Source organism: Mastomys coucha, unplaced genomic scaffold, assembly GCF_008632895.1.
Source record: "Mastomys coucha isolate ucsf_1 unplaced genomic scaffold, UCSF_Mcou_1 pScaffold12, whole genome shotgun sequence".
In the NCBI taxonomy this organism is placed as follows: domain Eukaryota; kingdom Metazoa; phylum Chordata; class Mammalia; order Rodentia; family Muridae; genus Mastomys; species Mastomys coucha.
Genome location: NW_022196894.1, coordinates 31,436,036 through 31,452,942, shown reverse-complemented (window position 1 = coordinate 31,452,942; position 16,907 = coordinate 31,436,036). Strand labels below are relative to the sequence as shown.

Here is a 16,907-nt window from a genome sequence, read left to right as displayed (position 1 = left end):
AGCAGAGGGGGAGGAGGCAGCAGAGGGGGAGGGGACAGCAGAGGGGGAGGGGACAGCAGAGGGTAAAGGACAGGTCTGGTTAGAAAAGAATTCTGGACAAAGGGATAAGAAGACACAATTGTTGGAATATGGGATATGAACAGAGACAAATATTCTATAAGAAGAAGAGAAAAGGGACAAGCCAGTTGGGGTCTCCAGCCTTGGGTATGGGTGACCTGCTTGTTCTTGAAAGCTAAAGCCTTGAGAAAGACATCCTACCCTTTTGAAGGATATTTTCTACAAGTAGCAAGGTGTGGAGCCTGGGCAGAACTAGAGAACTAGCAAAACACTTTAAAAAGGCAGACAAAGTTATCCTGGTGCCTAGAATATGCCAGGAATGTAGAAAGGAGAGAATTTCTTTTTTTTGGGGGGGGGGTTGAGACAGGGTTTCTCTGTATAGCTCTGGCTGTCCTGGAACTCACTCTGTAGACCAGGCTGGCCTCGAACTCAGAAATCCGCCTGCCTCTGCCTCCCAAGTGCTGGGATTAAAAGTGTGCGCCACCACTGCCCGGTGAAAGGAGAGAATTTCAAGGTCATGCAGTATCTAGAAGAGGTTGGCTTATTGATCTCACTGGACCAGAGAACAGCGTGTGTGGAGAATCTATCCAGAGACATTTCCTGCCTATGGAAAATCCAGCTTGATGGGCTGGGCATGGTAGAGCAGACTTGGAACCCCAGAACTCAAGAGATGGAGGGAGGAGGGTTGTTGAGTTTGAAGCTAGCTAGGCAGTACAAAACACTCCTCAGGTGCTTCTGTCACCAATGGGGAAAGATTCAGGTGTTCCCCCCAACTGCATAATCAATACACAGGGCTGGGCCTTGACCTCAGATAAGGAGCCCGCTGGCAAATGTGCCTCAGTGTGTGCTGCTGAAGTATGCGCAGCTAGTGTCCTGTGCGTGCTCTCACAAGTCATAACATTTTTATCAGCCACCATAAAATGCTTCGTAATATTAACTTGATGTAGCTCCAAGTCACCCCGGTTTAATGACAAACTGCCAACTTCATTCTTGAAGTGGGCTGGGGCTGACCACAGTCCAGGCAGGGGTCTGCCCTCTGCTGGACATAATGATGGTCACTTGGATAAATGGGGAGGGAAAAGGAGTCTCAGGGGCCTGAGACAAATTCTGGCTACAGACCCCACAAACAATGTCACCATGAGAGCTTAGAGAACAAATGGATGTAGAGTGTGCACTTCTTAGATGGGTAGTAGCAATGACTGTTCATAGCAAAAAAACAAAAACAAAAAACAAAAACAAAACAAAAAACCCCCAAACAATAAAACACCAATGGCACACAACCCAGGACATGAATTTCCCCTTCTAGAAAGATAGCTATTCCCTTGAACATAAAAGTAGAAAGTTCTGGAACCCAGCCCTCAGGAGGCAGAGGCAGTGAATCTCTAAAAGTTCAAGGCTAGCCTGGTCTATATAGTGGTTACCAGGCTAACTAGTGCTACAAAGAGAGACTTTTTCTAAAAATAATGAAAGAAAGAAAGGAAGGAAGGAAGAAAGAAAGAAAGACAGAAGAACAAAGGTAGAGTAGGGGAGAAAGTCTAAGCCAAGCTTGATGGTATCCTCAAGATATAAAAAGCAGAGCATAAAAGTAGGGAATAGAAACGGGGTGGGGGTAGGGAGTAGGCAGGCAACACAACACAGGAAATAAAATCACGTCTACTTCCAACCTTAGTTACCATTTGAACATTTGCCTGTATGAGACAAAGCTATCCTAAAACTGTCTTGATTCCTATTCTTCATACTAGGCTCTCCTATATCCCGTATCACAAATTTTATTTCACAATTTTGAAGGTAATTTCCATCTCAAAAAATGTCTGAAGATAAAAAGAATACCCATGCAAGCAAATCTAAGCTGCCTCAAACCGTCCCTCAAAGAGGACAATGGGACTGAGACACCATGCTTGCTGCACAATCAGCATGCTTGGCCGGGCTTGGACTGCACATGCTCCCCTTCAGGGAGTAAGACTGCGTCACAGCAGGTGACTTCTGCCGCTGGTTCTTGTCCCCGGCTGGCACTGCATCCGAAGTCTCCTGACTCTACTGTACAGGCGCTCTTGCTCACGGCAGTCATGTCTCCCTTGTGCTATGACGGATAGACTCCCTAGCGGTCACCCACTGCAGCCTCAGCACCTCCCCTGCCCAACAAACAGCTCGCTTCCTGGGTACTCTGCAAACCCAATGCTGTGCTTTCTGTCTTTTTTCCCCCTTCCTCAATTTGGGCACACCCACTTATAAACTGTTCCCCAAACGCCACGTGGTTGCCCCAAGACTCTAAATGGGGTTTTCCCGTTGGAACGTTCTTCTTACTCTCGCCCCACCCATGTATCTGCCCAAAGTCTTTCTAAACCTCCCTCCAATTCCACGACTTCCGAGAAGCTCATGAGTGTCTTGGATTCTCCTTTAGGTGTGGGCTCCGCTCCATCCTCCCACCTCAGGCTTGACCTGCCGTGTTCACGTGGCAGGCAGAGCTGTGCAGGGCTTTATTTCGGGAAAGCCCCACACAAGGCTTACTCTCTGTGTTTGTTTTCCCACACACCTAGCACAGTGGAGAGGGGAGGAGCCTGCAAGCAAACCTGGCCACACCCACTCACAGTTCTCTCCTTTGGGATACTTACGGTTTCCACAGTTGAGACCGCCAAGGCCGAATGGGCAACTATAAGTCAAGAGAGACAAGAGATGACTCAGTCTCAAATCACAAAATCGGTAACGAGGCAGTATATATGAGAGATTTCTTTACTTAAGATAGGTTCTTTATGCGGGGCAGTGGTGGTGCATGCCTTTAATCCCAGCACTTGGGAGGCAGAGGCAGGTGGATTTCTGAGTTCGAGGCCAACCTGGTCTACAGAGTTCCAGGACAGCCAAGGGCTATACAGAGAAACCCTGTCTCGAACAACCAACCAACCAACAAAAAGGTAGGTTCTTTATTAGGACAGTCTGCCTTTTTTTTTTTTTTTTTTTTTTTTGGAGGGGGAGGGAGGCATTTTTCAAAACAGGGTCTCTTTGTGTTTTTAAAACAGGGCCTCTCTGTAGTCTGGTCCAGCCTGGAAATCTAGAGATCCACCAGCCTCTGCCTTCCAAGTGCTGGAATTAAAGATGTGTGCCAACACTGCTGGGTAGTATTTTTGCTTTGTGTTTTAAATAAGCATACTTCATTCTATATCATTGATTATCAATAAGCTATTTGTTACAGGTTAAACATTCCAGAAGACCCCAACATCTGAAATATCATCAAACCCCAAATCTTTTTTTTAAAAGATGTATTTATTTATGTATTTATTTAATGTATGTGAGTACACTGTCACACTTCAGACACACTAGAAGAGGGCATCGGATCCCATTACAGATGGTTGTGAGCCACCATTTGGTTGCTGGGAATTGATCTCAGGACCCTGGTAGAGCAGTTAGTGTCCTTAACCACTAAGCCATCTCTCCAGCCCTAGGATAGTATTTTTTTTTAACTGATTTAAGTTTTATTGCATTATGATGAGAAAAGATACATAATTTCAATTTATCTGAATTTGTTAACATTTAAAAAATATTTTAGGTAAGTAGAATTACATCACATTCTTGTTTCCCTTTTATACCCCAACTCCTCCAAGAGACCCCCTTCAATACCTGCAATACCTTTCTTTTTTTATCATATTCTTTAAAACTTATAAAATATTATAACAGTAAAAATGATTATTATAAAAATTATTTGATATAAAACAATAATCAATTAAAAAAAGATGTTTGTAATAACTCCATCAGGAAAAGGGAACAGGAAGCCTACCTCATACAAGTTTCATTTTCAAGCCTATATCCATCTTCACATGCTGAAAGAGAAAAGGAAAAATCCATGAGGGTTAACGTGACCAGAAACCACAGTTAGTTAAATATCTGCCACCCAAAAGTCCACAGGAATAGTCTAGAAGCAGAGAACTTTAAATTATCTATATCCTGACCTGAACACTGTTGTCATGATGAAGAAACTTTTCTTGACCTCATTGTGCCTCAGTTTCCCACCAATAAGAAGAGAATAGTGAGAAAACAGTAACCTTAGTGGTTTATTGAAGAGGTATATAAAATAAGGCACAAAAGTGGCTCCCGTGGTCTGGCATCTAGCAATCCCTAGGCAAATGCCTCCCTTTGTAATTATTGCTCAGCAATTCTTTTAGTATGTTCTCAGGAGGTGAAAACCATCACCCATGGAGTAGCCTTTCATTAGAACACAGGCACATTTTTACCCACTTGGATACCCTTGCTGTGACCTGGCCCTGGCCCTCTTGGCCCTCTTCCTGAGGAGGTAGACATGCTATGGATGATACTCTCTGGAAACTCCGTGCTGGCTGATGCCCAGGTCTCATAAGTGAATGCTTGCCCTATTATCTGTTCCAGAGATTCTAGACAGGTCTAGATGTGCCCTAGATTTTCTTGCCAAGAACCTAGCTGGGTTACCGGATAGGGGTAAAGTTCAGCTCTGCTCCTTGATGAGCAGCTCTTGTCTGATCACGGGACATGACTCAATATTACAATAACTCAACCAAGCAGCAGGAATGCTAACCCATGCACAACAAGTGAAAGCAGACAACAAAAGATGCCCCCAGTACACAAATTCCTTGTAGCAAGGAATCATACAAATTTGATTCATGATTAATGCCTAATATACATTGTATAAGAGATCAGACCAGAAAGGAAAAGAAAGAAAAAAAAAGGCACAGAATGTAGAGCTGCCCATGGGGAGCGAGTAGCAGAGGCACAGTAGGGGAGAAGTAAGAGAGGCAAGGGCAAGCATGGGGTACGGATGGGATCGAGGGTGGACACCCTGTGGGCAGGAGGGACAGGAGGTCTCTCAGACTTCCCATGTTCTGCCACGAATTTGTGCATAATTGCATTATCTGTGTAGATGTGTTTAATATTTTCTTCATTTAAGTTTTTAATGCTAGTAGCTGAGTATTTCTAGGATCTATTCTGTTGTACATCATCTATTAGCTGCAATAGCGTTCTGTGGCATACACTTTGAAAAACACTGTTCCAAATAACCAGGAACTGATCTCACAGCAGATCTTAATGTGCTGTGGATACACAACAGGCTCTGTAGCTTCCTGAGCCACATGCATCTGTGTAGCCTTGGCTGTCTTGGAACTCACTCTGTAGAGCAGGCTGGCCTCACAGTCACAGCGATGCACCTACCTCTGCCTCCCGCGTACTGGGTTTAAAGGTGTGTGGCACCACCCCCCACCCAGCTATGAACTTCCATGGTTTTGGTTTGGTTTGGTTTTTCAAGACAGGTTTTCTCAGTGTAGCCCTGGCTGTCCTGAAACTCTCTGTAGATCAGGCTATAGACTGTTTATTTCAAGCAGCAGCCACAAGAAATCCCCGTGGCATCTATTGCAGGATGCTATGGTCCACATCGCTACAATACCATAGTAACTTCTTGGTGAACGTGCCGAGAAACTTCTTGTGGTCCTCAATGCCTAAAAAGGCAGGGAGTCCCCCGGCCCTCATTAGTGTGCTTTCTGAACTTCATGGGCTCTGACTCCTTTCAAAGTCATGATCTTTCTGGTTAGTCTAGGATCTTAGACTTTGCATGTAAATGCATGGCCTTCCTGGGAAAATATACTATTTAGCTTCCTGCATGTCCCGTTCATCCAGCCTCAACAAAGTAGCCAGTTTTCTCTTAATCTGACATACCTTTTAAATATGAACATTCCCTGGCTTGGAACTCATAATTCTCCTGCTTCTGCACCCCAAGGCTGAGGTCAGAGGTACATGAGACTATGTCTATTCTCCCACCCCCCTTTTTCCCCACACCACACCTAACCAGTCAAATCTTTGTTTTTTTTTTTTTTTTTAAATAATAATGTATCAAGGTGTGGTGGTACATGCTTTTAATCCCAGCTGTCTAGAGGCAGAGGCAGATTGGTCTTTGTGAATTTGAGGGCAGCCTGGTCTGTATATAGAGTTCCAGGCCAGCCAGAGCTACCCAGTAAGTAAAACCCTATCTCGAAAAGAAAATCACTTTATTGTAATGAAATCACAAACAAAAACATCCCTGGCTCAGCTACTCGGTGGAATACACACATGATCTGATCCAAATGCTATACATTTCTGTAGACTTCAATACAGTTAGAACTTCTAGGCTGAAGCCGGGGAGCCTCACTTAGGGTTTCATATTTTAACGATCAGTTATGTCTCTCATGCACTTATCCACCACAAAAAAGGAAAAGCTCAACACAGTTGAACCTAGAAAAAATAATTAGCTTTATATTCTCTTTCGTGGACTGTGTCCTTTTGCCTTTATTCTGACCCTCCTCCTTCCTTGGTCTCCTTTCTAACTATTTTACTACACCCACACTGACGCTGTTTGCATACAAATACATTACAGGCCAGGATCTGCATATAAGGGAGGAAAAAAGAGGGGTTGGTTTGGTTTCTTTCTGAATTTGGGTGCCCTTGCTTTTAACATTATAGCTTCTAATTCCATCTATTTCCTGCAAATATCAACATGTCATTTTCTTTCCAGCTGAGAAATATTCCATTTCATTTTGGGTATGCCCCACGTTTTCATCATCCGTTTACCTGTTGATGGACACCTAGGTTAGTTTCATTTCCTTGTTATCGTAAATGGAGGCACAATAAATATGGGCGTGTGAACATCTGTGCAGTAGGACATGGGCTTCTTCGCATAGATGCCAGGAGTGGAATAGCTGACTCATGTAGTCCTATTTTTAATCTTTTAAGGAACTTCTGAACTGATGCATTGATGTGCACACCTCCAGCAGCACCCCCACAAGGCTTCCTTTCCCACATCCTCTGACATTTGCTGTCAGATCTGTTGATGACAGACATTTTGACTGGGGTGAGGTGCTATCTCAGAGTAGTTTTAATTTGCATTTCCCTGACTACTAGGGATGCCGAACACTTTTTAAAAAGTTACTGCCCTTTGTGCTTCTTCTTTTGCAAATTACGTATTCATTTCATACTCCCTGCTCAGTCAGTACCTTTTCAAATTCATCTTTGTTTATTTTATTTTTACTTTGTGTGTGTGTGTGTGTGTGTGTGTGTGTGTGTGTGTGCGCATGTCATGGAGAACATGGAGGTCAGAGGTTAACCCTCAGAAGCCAGTTCTTCCTGCCACCTTATGGGATGTGAGAATTGAGCTGAGGTCATCAGACCCATGTCCCTAACCCCTAAGCCATCCTGCTGGCCCCCTTTTAATATTTAAAAAACTTGTTTCTTTGCTTGAATTTCTTTTTTCTTTCTTTTTTCCTTCCTTCTCTCTGTTTTTGTTTGTTTTTAAATTTTATTGTATTTTTTACTTTTTTTGTTTTTTGTTTTTGTTTTTTAAATTTCATTGTGGGTGGCTGTGAGCCACCATGTGGTTGCTGGGATTTGAACTCATAACCTTTGGAAGAGCAAACGGTGCTCTTACCTGCTGAGCCTACTCTCACCAGCCTACTTTTTTGATAGAGTTTTTTTTGTGTAGCCCTGGCTGTCCTGGAACTCACCCTGTAAACCAGGCTGTCTTCAAACTCACAGAGATCTGCCTGCCTCTGCCTCCTGAGTGCTGGGATAAAGGTGTGTACCACTGCCACCCAGCTCATGATATGAATTTTCAATAGGCATTTCAAAACCTTTCCTCAACAAGATAGAGTGTCATCATGTCCTATTTTGAGAAAAGATGAGGCCGAATCCCCTAATCTTTGACACCTTGAGTTCTCTGCATTAGGAAGGCAGGTCCTCCTCTACGGAACAAGCAGAGTGTTCCTGCTTTTTCCTGGCCTGAGTAGAAAGATCCCCTTGCTCACGGTCTCGTTCCTACTGTGGGCCTCTGAGTCATGCTTCAGGGGGGCTGTGGAATGAGGGACGCTGCCGAGGAATGACTTTTGGCTCAGACTACAGGAGTGTCCCACAAGGACTGCTCATCTCTCTACCCATCTCAGCCCTGAGGTAGGCTGACCTCACCAATCCATTCTATTCTGAACACTTGTTCCCGAAAATATTTTTACATCCTCCTACCTACCCAACCTCACGTGCTGAGTGGGGAGCTCTCTGCTCCTGGCTGTCACCCAACCTTGCACAAAGTCCATCTGTTGTCCTGCTTATGAGCTCCAGGGGACAGCTTAGGCTATTTTCATTTAGCATCAAAAGAATCTTGACCACCCTGATGTAATGACATTTTTTTTTCCAGGCCCTGAGGACCGAACCCAGGGCCTTGCGCTTGCTAGGCAAGCAATGACATTTTTCTAATCAAAAGAACACGAGCTGGTGAGGTGGCTCAGTGGTAAGCCTGAGGACCTGAGTTCAATCCTCAGGACCTCCATGGTAGAAAGAGAAACAACTCTATTGGGTTATCCTCCCGTTACACATATGCATGTATTCACACAAACAACCAAACAAATAAATATATGTAAAAAGATTTTTTTTTTTTGGCTTTTTAAGACAGGGTTTTTCTGTGTAGCCCTGCTGTCCTAGAGCTCTCTCTGTAGACCAAACTGGTCTCGAACTCACAGAGATCCAATTGCCTTTGCCTTCTGAGTATTGGGGTTAAAGGCATATGCCACCACAGCATGGCTTGACTGTTTTTTCTAAAATTTTTTTTTTTTAAAGGGCGTATCCATCACTTATCAAGGACTGAGTGCCTGGTGCTCTTGGGACTCTCAGGGAAAACCTTGCCAGCAAAGGCACTTCCAGTTCCTCATCACACAGGAACTCTGACCTGGAGCACCAGAGACAAAAAAACAAATGTAGCAAGAATTTGCATACATGACAGCACTGAGCTTCGACTACTGCCAAGGGAAAAAAAGCAAAACCAAGCTTCAAGTATGCAACGGAGTCTTAGTAACTCCTTTGCAGGACACTGATTTCTCAAAGCCGTATCTGTTGTCCTATGGCCGCTTCATTAGCCATTTGAACCCTTCCTACATTCAATGTTGGGTCTTAAGGCATTAGCCATTTGAAAAGGTGAAGACTGCTAGAATCCAGGCTGCAGAGAAGGTTCAGTGAGAGCACTCACTGCTATGCCAGGAAACAGGCGTGCTGCTCCCAGTCACCTGGAATCCCCACCTTAGAGGATATGCTGCCCTCTTCTGGACTTCTAGGATATTTGCACACACAAGTAACAGACCCACAAACACATAAAATTAAAATAAAAATCTGCCACATGTGATGGTGCATGCCCTTAATCCTAGCTCTAAGAGGGCAAAGGCAGGTTGATCCCTGTTCAAGGCCAACTAGGACTACATAGTGAGATCCTATTTTAAAAAACAAAACAACCGTCACCCCCCCCCAAAAAAAAGCCTTTTAAAATGTTAATATCAACCTGGTTAGAGGGTACAAGGTTGCTAGAATTGATGCTTGTGTGGTGGGAGGAAGCTAAGAAATACAGGAAGGACACATATTTTAATTTTCAATATGTCTGCCCTCCAGTACGAATGGCCAGAAGATGTCACTAGAGTCCACAAACCTCCCGGATCTAATCATCAGAGGACTGCTGACCATGACCACCGCTCACGGGGCCTTCAGCAACAAGCTCCAAGGTTATTCAGGGTCTCCCTGTGCTGCTGCTTGCTCATTACCTGGTAAGCATAAGGTTGGGGGTACCTGTGTCACTTAAAGCACACACCCTGAAAATGATAACCTGGAAAGGAGTGTGGCAGCATATGCCTGCCATCTTTTGAGAAGCTGGGACAGGAAGATCATGATTTATCTACTGAATTCTAGGCGAGCTTGGGTGAGAAGGAGAGACCATTTCTCACCTCTCCCCTCAAGTCATTTCAAATTTGTCCAAATCTCTGCGTAAACAGAGGAGTGAAATGTGTATTTTCTTTTCTTATAAACTTCTACAATTCAAGTTGTAGATTGCCAAGTTTTTTATATGGCATTCACACACATACACACAAATGCCTCTTACTGTCTTCTACAAGACAGCTCTATACTTTTTTTTGTTTTGTTTTGTTTTGTTTTCTTGGTTTTTTTGAGACAGGGTTTCTCTGTATAGCCCTGGCTGTCCTGGATCTCACTCTGTAGACCAGGCTGGCCTCAAACTCAGAAATCAGAAATATATATATATATATATATATATATATATATATATATATATATATATTGTTTGTTTGTTTGTTTGTTTGAGACAGGGTTTCTCTGTGTAGTCTTGGCTGTCCTGGAACTCACTTTGTAGACCAGGCTGGCCTTGAACTCAGAAATCCGCCTGCCTCTGCCTCCCAAGTGCTGGGATTAAAGGCGTGCGCCACCCCCACCCCCCGGTCTATACTGTTTTTGACATACTTTCAAAGTCACATATAAAATCAAAGGGGATGCCCTTCTTCTAGAACAGTAGTTCTCAACCCATGGTTAAATAACCCTTCACAGACATCACCTGAGACCATTGGAAAACAGACATTTACATTACAATTCATAACAATAGCAAAATTAAAATTAAGACATAGCAACAAAAATAATTTTATGGCTGGGGTCACCACAGCATGAGGAACTGTGCTGAAGGATTGGAGCACCAGGAAGGTTGAGAACCACTCTTTTAGAGGCTCCGCCAAGGTGACCTCTGGCTACTCTATCACTGATGCTTGCCTATAAAAGATGGTTAGGACATTGCTGACTTGGAAGTAGAAAGAAGTGGTCCAAACTAGCCAGAAGCAAGGGTGCAGGCTAGGCCATCCTTGAAGGACTATTTCTGAGGCCAGCTTCTCTGCCTGTCCAGTCTTGCTCACCTGTGTCACAGGCACCACAGCACACAGCACAATATCACCACACACACGGACCTCAGTGCTGCCATTTTCCCACATGTGGCTGAGCCCCAGCCCTCATTTGTAAGAAGGTCAGGAAAGCAGGTAAGAAGGAGCTAGGGACATTGATTTCTTTTGAGGCAAAGCGACAGTCTGGGATGGCAATGGGATGCTGGGGACCAATCATGCCAGGCTGGAAGCCCAATTCTGAAAGCAGGTGCTCTTCCAAACCTATTGTAGGTCCCATGTGGAGAGCTGATAACACCCACCTTTAAAGAATTTTCTATCTAAACACAGCACTGTCAGTGGGTTTAAGGTGCAGGATGAAAGTGTTGCCTCCAGATATATTTTTATATTCTTTTGATGAAATGAGTCCTCAGAGGGGGAAGTCCTGACTGAAGTGGCATGTCACCTTGTCCTTGTGTGAGTTTTTCACCTGGATCCCCAGCACATCTGTTGCCAGCAAGGTGTTGACTGACCAGGAAATCTGTGCCTTTCACATTACAACTGGAGACTGTGCTGTGTGAAAAAGGAGTCTCTGTAATGCCACCTTTCCTGGCTGTCACAGACTGTAGCGGTCTTTGAAGTCAGGGGGACACAGCATTCTGGATCTGAATAAGACTGATTTTAGGGCAGACTTTTTGGACCACACTCATTGGTTTCTGTCTCAAATGAAGTGAATTTTGGCTTCTTCTCAAAGGCTGGCAGAATTAGATATCTATTCTCCAACACACCAGTCTTTAAAATGATAACCCATCAAATTATCAATGACCTAGCTAAACACAAGCAAGTCCCCATGGGTTACAAAGTTCAGCTTGAATCATAGATTTCCGACCTTCTCGGGACATCTAATGAAGTGTCACCACAGTCATTTCAAAGAAGACAAAACCGAGGCAGAATGTGGCTGTGAGCAGGGTGTCCTGGGCATCGGTGAGTACACTCACTACTGAGCCACAGTGTCCTCTGAAAGACTCAGGCCCAGCTTGGTACCTTATTTCTACCTTTAGTGATAAGCAGGCAACAGACAATGCTTTGGGGAGAGAATTAATTTTTCTAACTTCCTCTAACTGCAAGGGAGGGGAAGGGGACCTTGTGACAGCTTCCATTTTCTTTCCTTTTAAATGGTATTGGCTAGACCAGCATGCATCAGGAGATACTTGCAAGGAAACACTGTATTCATTCCTGCTGGGGGTCAAATAGCAAGAGCCAGTTACCCCCAGTTTAGAAGCATCACACTCTGAGCAGAGACCACCAGCACCTCATGCACTGCGCCTGCCCAGAGCAGAGACTGCCGGCACCTCATGCACTGCGCCTGCCCAGAGCAGAGACCGCCAGCACCTCATGCACTGCGCCTGCCCAGAGCAGAGACCACCTGCACAGCATGTGCCATATAAACTGCTGGGGACCCGTGGCTACCTCGGCAAGAGTGATCCATCTTGTTGAACTGAAAGTAGCCGGACTTGCACTGACACAGCGCGACGCCATCCAGGTCGGTGCAGATGGATGTCTCTTTGTCACATTCTGGACTCTTCCGCTTACACAAGCTGCCCGCTGGGATGTGAAAAACAAGGCAGTGAGACCAAACCAAACCTCTTCTTCACACCTTATGACGTATGAGCTTGCTATTTCAATAGGCTCAGGAGAGAGTTTCCCAGAGTCTTCTTGGAGCCACAGTCCTCTCAGAGGCCCTGCACGGTCTCTGCCTCTTGTTCCCTGGTCACCGCCAGTAAATAAATATTCACAAGCATTCCCTATGGAGAAACCAAACTGAGGAAGGAAAGGGCGCTGCCCAACCTACAAATGCAGCCTCAGTGTGGTGTATTCCGTACCTTCAACGTTAAAGGACTGGGTGTAAGGGGGTGCGGGAGCTGGAACAAACCCAGAAAATGTGACCACATTCTTAGGGAGTCGAGAGCTTGGACCCAAACCAACCAGTGCAGTCAGACCAGACTCGAAGGGAAACATGTCCCGGCTCTGTTTGTCCTAGGGGCCCAGGGCCACTCCTGTGGTAAGGCAGTTTGCTTTGTCCTCAGTGTGGTGCCTTTTGGGGGCTTATGACAGTACGAGGTTTGAATGGTAATCTGATTCCCCAGGGTTGGCAGGAAGCTGTCCGTCTGTCTGTCTTCCCACTATGGTATTAGGAAGGTTTATTCAGCACTGGATCTGCAGCACAGAGACCAGTAGGTGAGCATGTGCTGGGGTGTGGGTGGGGGTCCTACTGGCCCTTTCAGTCACCACACCATCTCCAGGAGAAACAGAGGCCGATGAGGAAGGAGCCCAGCTTTAAGGCTGGTTTCCTGTTCATTTGGGAGCTTTATTCACTTCAGGGTGGATAAAGAATTAGTTTATTAGTGTTGAGAAGTATTCACGCCCGGGCACATAGCCCTCTTTGAGGTTTTATATGACAAAGATAATGAAGGGTACATTTTACCACCCAAGTCAGGCAAAGATGCACATGTCAATGGGTGCACAGAGAGAACAGAACTATGAAACCAGTAAGACAGTGGCTAATAACTTATCTACACATGTACAAGGTAAAGTAAGGCAGATGTGTGCTTCTGCTGTGGGGTCAAAAGCAAGTCGAACCCGTGAGGAGAGGGGCAGGGGGATGGGAAGAGTGTGAGCATTTTACAATGAAGAGTGGGCACCAATTTTGTAGGTATTGTCAAAAGCCCCAAGCGCTTCAGAAGGTTCCTGTTAATTCTGCAAAATTAACCCTTGCCCGGGCAAGTTCTGGTGATGGGAGCTGACACCAGGGCTTGATTGGCCCCTGTGTGGGAAGTCCCGAGAACAGAGACTGTCTGCTCCTAGCAGGGCGAGTTAGGGCACAGCTTCGGTTCCCAGTACTGAATTTCCTGCCTTTATCAGTGGAAGCTGATGTGTTAAATCTGGGCTCCATTGTTTATTGTAAAAAAAAAAAAAAAAAAAAAAAAAAATCTGTATTTAAGGGGAAATGTTGAAACGGAAAAATCTCACCATGCAAACTTTGCAAAGCTGGCACCAGGGAGGAACTCAGCCTCTGGGACCTCACATCTGACTTCTTTGAAGGCTTTGCCAGTCGACTAGACTTAGCAGAGAGAAAAGCCTCCAAGCATAAAGAGTGTCCAGGACGTCCTCTGCTGGGCAATGCCGACTCTGATTAGGTATTTTCTAGAAGTCAATGTTAAGTTTTCCTCTTATCCTGTCCACTGATCTAGGCTGCTAGCAAATTTTCATTGCCACGGACAAAGCAGCCAGTTCCTGCCCACCACCAGATTTCTGTTGGAACGGGGAGGGCAGGCCCTGCCCCTCCAATGAGGAGCGGTTTTCTTAGCCTTCTCAAAGTATGTGTCTCATAAATCCATCCAGCAGCAGGATCACGCAGAATCTCACTTAAATCGATCCTTGGGGATGTGAGTCTTCTGCATTCACAATTCCCATGGTCTTTCCTGGGCATAACATCCGTCAAAATAGACAATGAGCACTCAATGAGCCAAGGCTGAGGCAATGAAGGGGGATTTCCAAAGTCTACATCCCGGGGGACCATGAGGACTGGTGTGCTTTGAAAGGAGGGAGGTGGACATTCTCCGAGCTGAGGGGAGAAAGCTCTCCTTGCCAGCAGCAATGTCCACAGCAGCCTAGTGCTGCCAGATGCTGGGCACCCAGAGGTGGGTAACACATGCTGGTCCAGCCTCCTCTCTAGCTCCAGACAAATCACCAAGAGACAGAGCCAGATCCCTTGGCAAGACCTAGAGAAGGTCTGGAGGAAAAACAGATCTGAGTCCTATTTTGGCTACTATGCATGGCTGTCCTTATGCTCAAGGCCCCGAAAGGGAACACAGGGAGGATGGCCTCCTCATGGGGACAAGAGTCTCCCTACAAGCCACATGGGGGCAGTCCAAGCAAGGCAGCTGGGTGAGCAGGCACTGCTGCAACTCCACACACTCTTGCCAACTCGATCTGCAAAGCACAGATGCACAAGCTGGCAATAGAAGAAAGGTACCTTGCTGACCATGCCAAATGTAGTCTAGAAATGGTTTTAGCAAACTGAAGGGTACTTACCTCACTGGGAGGAAAAATGGTACCCTGGAGCCCCTTGGCAAGAGAAACAAAACCATACAACCAGAGAGCCACAAAGTTCCTAGCACCCTAGAACAGGGCATGAACTTTGAAACAAGACACTCCAACTCTGTTATGTTCGGTCCAATTCCGCCACCCCCACCCCCCAGTTACTAAGTAGCCAGCTGCCCAGAGCCTATCTCATGGTGACAGGGTAAGTACCAAGCTCTGCAGTGTAATTGTTCACTGGAGGAAAGCTCTGGACCAGCAGTTACAACATCCTGACCCACTGGGAATGGCCTAGACTAACCAGCAGATATGGCACCAAAACCTAATACCTTCAATTTATGTCTAACATCTGGATGCCAGATGGGGAAACTTAGCCTAAGCTATCTTTCCTTTGCCAGCCCTCATCCAGAGGTACAATGAGCACCAGGAGGGACTAACCTGATGTGCCTAGAGGCGCTTCTCATTCCAGCAAAGTTTTCCTCTCCTAGCTATAAAACTATCCCTGAAAGATGCAAGCATGTCTTCCAGACTTGTCCTGAACCATCTTCCTCATTGGCCTTACCCCAACACAGGGCAAGAGCCTCGGAACCAAACAAGAACCAAGGAAGGGAGAACCCTGTCATTACGGCACTCCTGGGAGCATCCTGCCTTGTGCCCTCTCAGTCATTCTATGGTTTTATGATAGAAAACAAATAAAAGATAGGTAATACTGCAGGCATGTAGCTCTTTGTTTTTTCTTAGTCATCACCATATAAAGGTTGTTGGATCATTGGCAACTTTACAGACTCTATATGTCACTTTCTGTCTCCCCAGGAAACTGGAGTAACAGCTTTTGGTTCCTTCAGCTCCTGTAACATCTTCCTTCTCATATAGAAGAAACAGACGGAGCTGGATGCCAAGGAGCTGATGCTCTAAAGGCCATGTGCAGACAGATGCGTGCATCGAGTGTCATGAAGGGTTGTGCCTATACATTCTAAAGAAAGGCTCTGTGAAGGAGCTTTCCTGGCCCTGAGCCCCGAATATCTCCCACTTCTAAGTCTATGCCAGCCTGCAATGGCAGGTCCCCCCCCCCCCCCCAGAGAACTCCCTTCTTACCTCGAAAGACCCGCCTCTGAGACCCCAAGAGCTGGCAGACTTCAGCAGAGGACCTGCAGGAGTTGACATATTTCTGGATCCTGTCTGCCAGGTCAAACAGCGTCACATTGGAGACCAGGGCAAAGGTGGCTTGCAGTGAGATGACCACTGTACTGGGCTCTCTGTGGGCAAAGTTAGTAAGGCCTTAACTGACTTGAAATGACATGTGGGTCCCAGGCAGCTTGCAAAGTAAATGTCACTGCCATTCTCCATGGAAAGAATAGAAGAGTATAAAGAGTATAGAGACTGTGGCCTTGGGGTACCTGGTGTATTGGCTATAAAACAGAGACTGGCTTTATTTTGATCACCCATTTGGGAACAGCACCCTTTACCCCTCCTCCCTCCTCCCACCCCCCACCCCGCTTCCACAGATCAGTTCATAAGCAAAAGGAATTCTGTTTCTCACCTAAACACACGGGCTGTAGTTCGGATATAGCCAGGCAATGTTGAAAAACACACGTTTAGCTGAAATGAAGAACCAAGCTGTCAGACAAAATCCTTGAGCCCAAGTAACAATTTCCTATTTTCAGGATAAAATAGCTAGTCTCTATAGCCACCAAGTTATCAGCAGGCAGCTTTACCCAAAGCAGTGTGGCCTTTGTATCCTACCCCCCCACTCCCCCACCCCCTCCTAAATATCTTTCTGTTGTTCCCCAGGGCAGATAGCAGGATTAGTAGGGAAATCTCAGCAGGAAATGTTCAGCACAGCATCCTCAAAAACAAAACATCTTCAAAGGAGAAGATGCCTTCTAAGACCCAGGGGTTTCAAGAACAAAAACCCAGGCAACTGTTTATTTGGACTCTGCATAGGGGACAAGCGAGCTGAAAAAGCTCAGCTCCTCTCAGCTCCCCAGGTCTGAGGACACACTCCTGCAGGCTCCTCATAATCTACAATGAGTTGACCTGACTCAAAGGTCTTCCTCAAAAAGACTCTGTGGGAAATTACAT

The 16,907-nt window shown here is 45.6% G+C and overlaps 1 protein-coding gene across 4 annotated transcripts in view; it reads right to left on the bottom strand.

Annotated features, from left to right (window-relative positions):
- The window catches only part of Heg1 (heart development protein with EGF like domains 1), an 86,024-nt gene that overhangs the window by 15,049 nt on the left and 54,068 nt on the right, over window positions 1-16,907 (bottom strand). For all 4 annotated transcript variants that reach the window (XM_031363724.1, XM_031363723.1, XM_031363726.1 and 1 more), the window contains 5 exons: window positions 16,366-16,424; window positions 15,921-16,081; window positions 12,195-12,329; window positions 3,827-3,869; window positions 2,670-2,707 (listed from right to left, as the gene is read on the bottom strand). In XM_031363724.1, coding sequence (XP_031219584.1) covers window positions 2,670-2,707; window positions 3,827-3,869; window positions 12,195-12,329; window positions 15,921-16,081; window positions 16,366-16,424 — 436 coding nt within the window. The remainder of the gene's footprint in view (window positions 1-2,669; window positions 2,708-3,826; window positions 3,870-12,194; window positions 12,330-15,920; window positions 16,082-16,365; window positions 16,425-16,907) is intronic.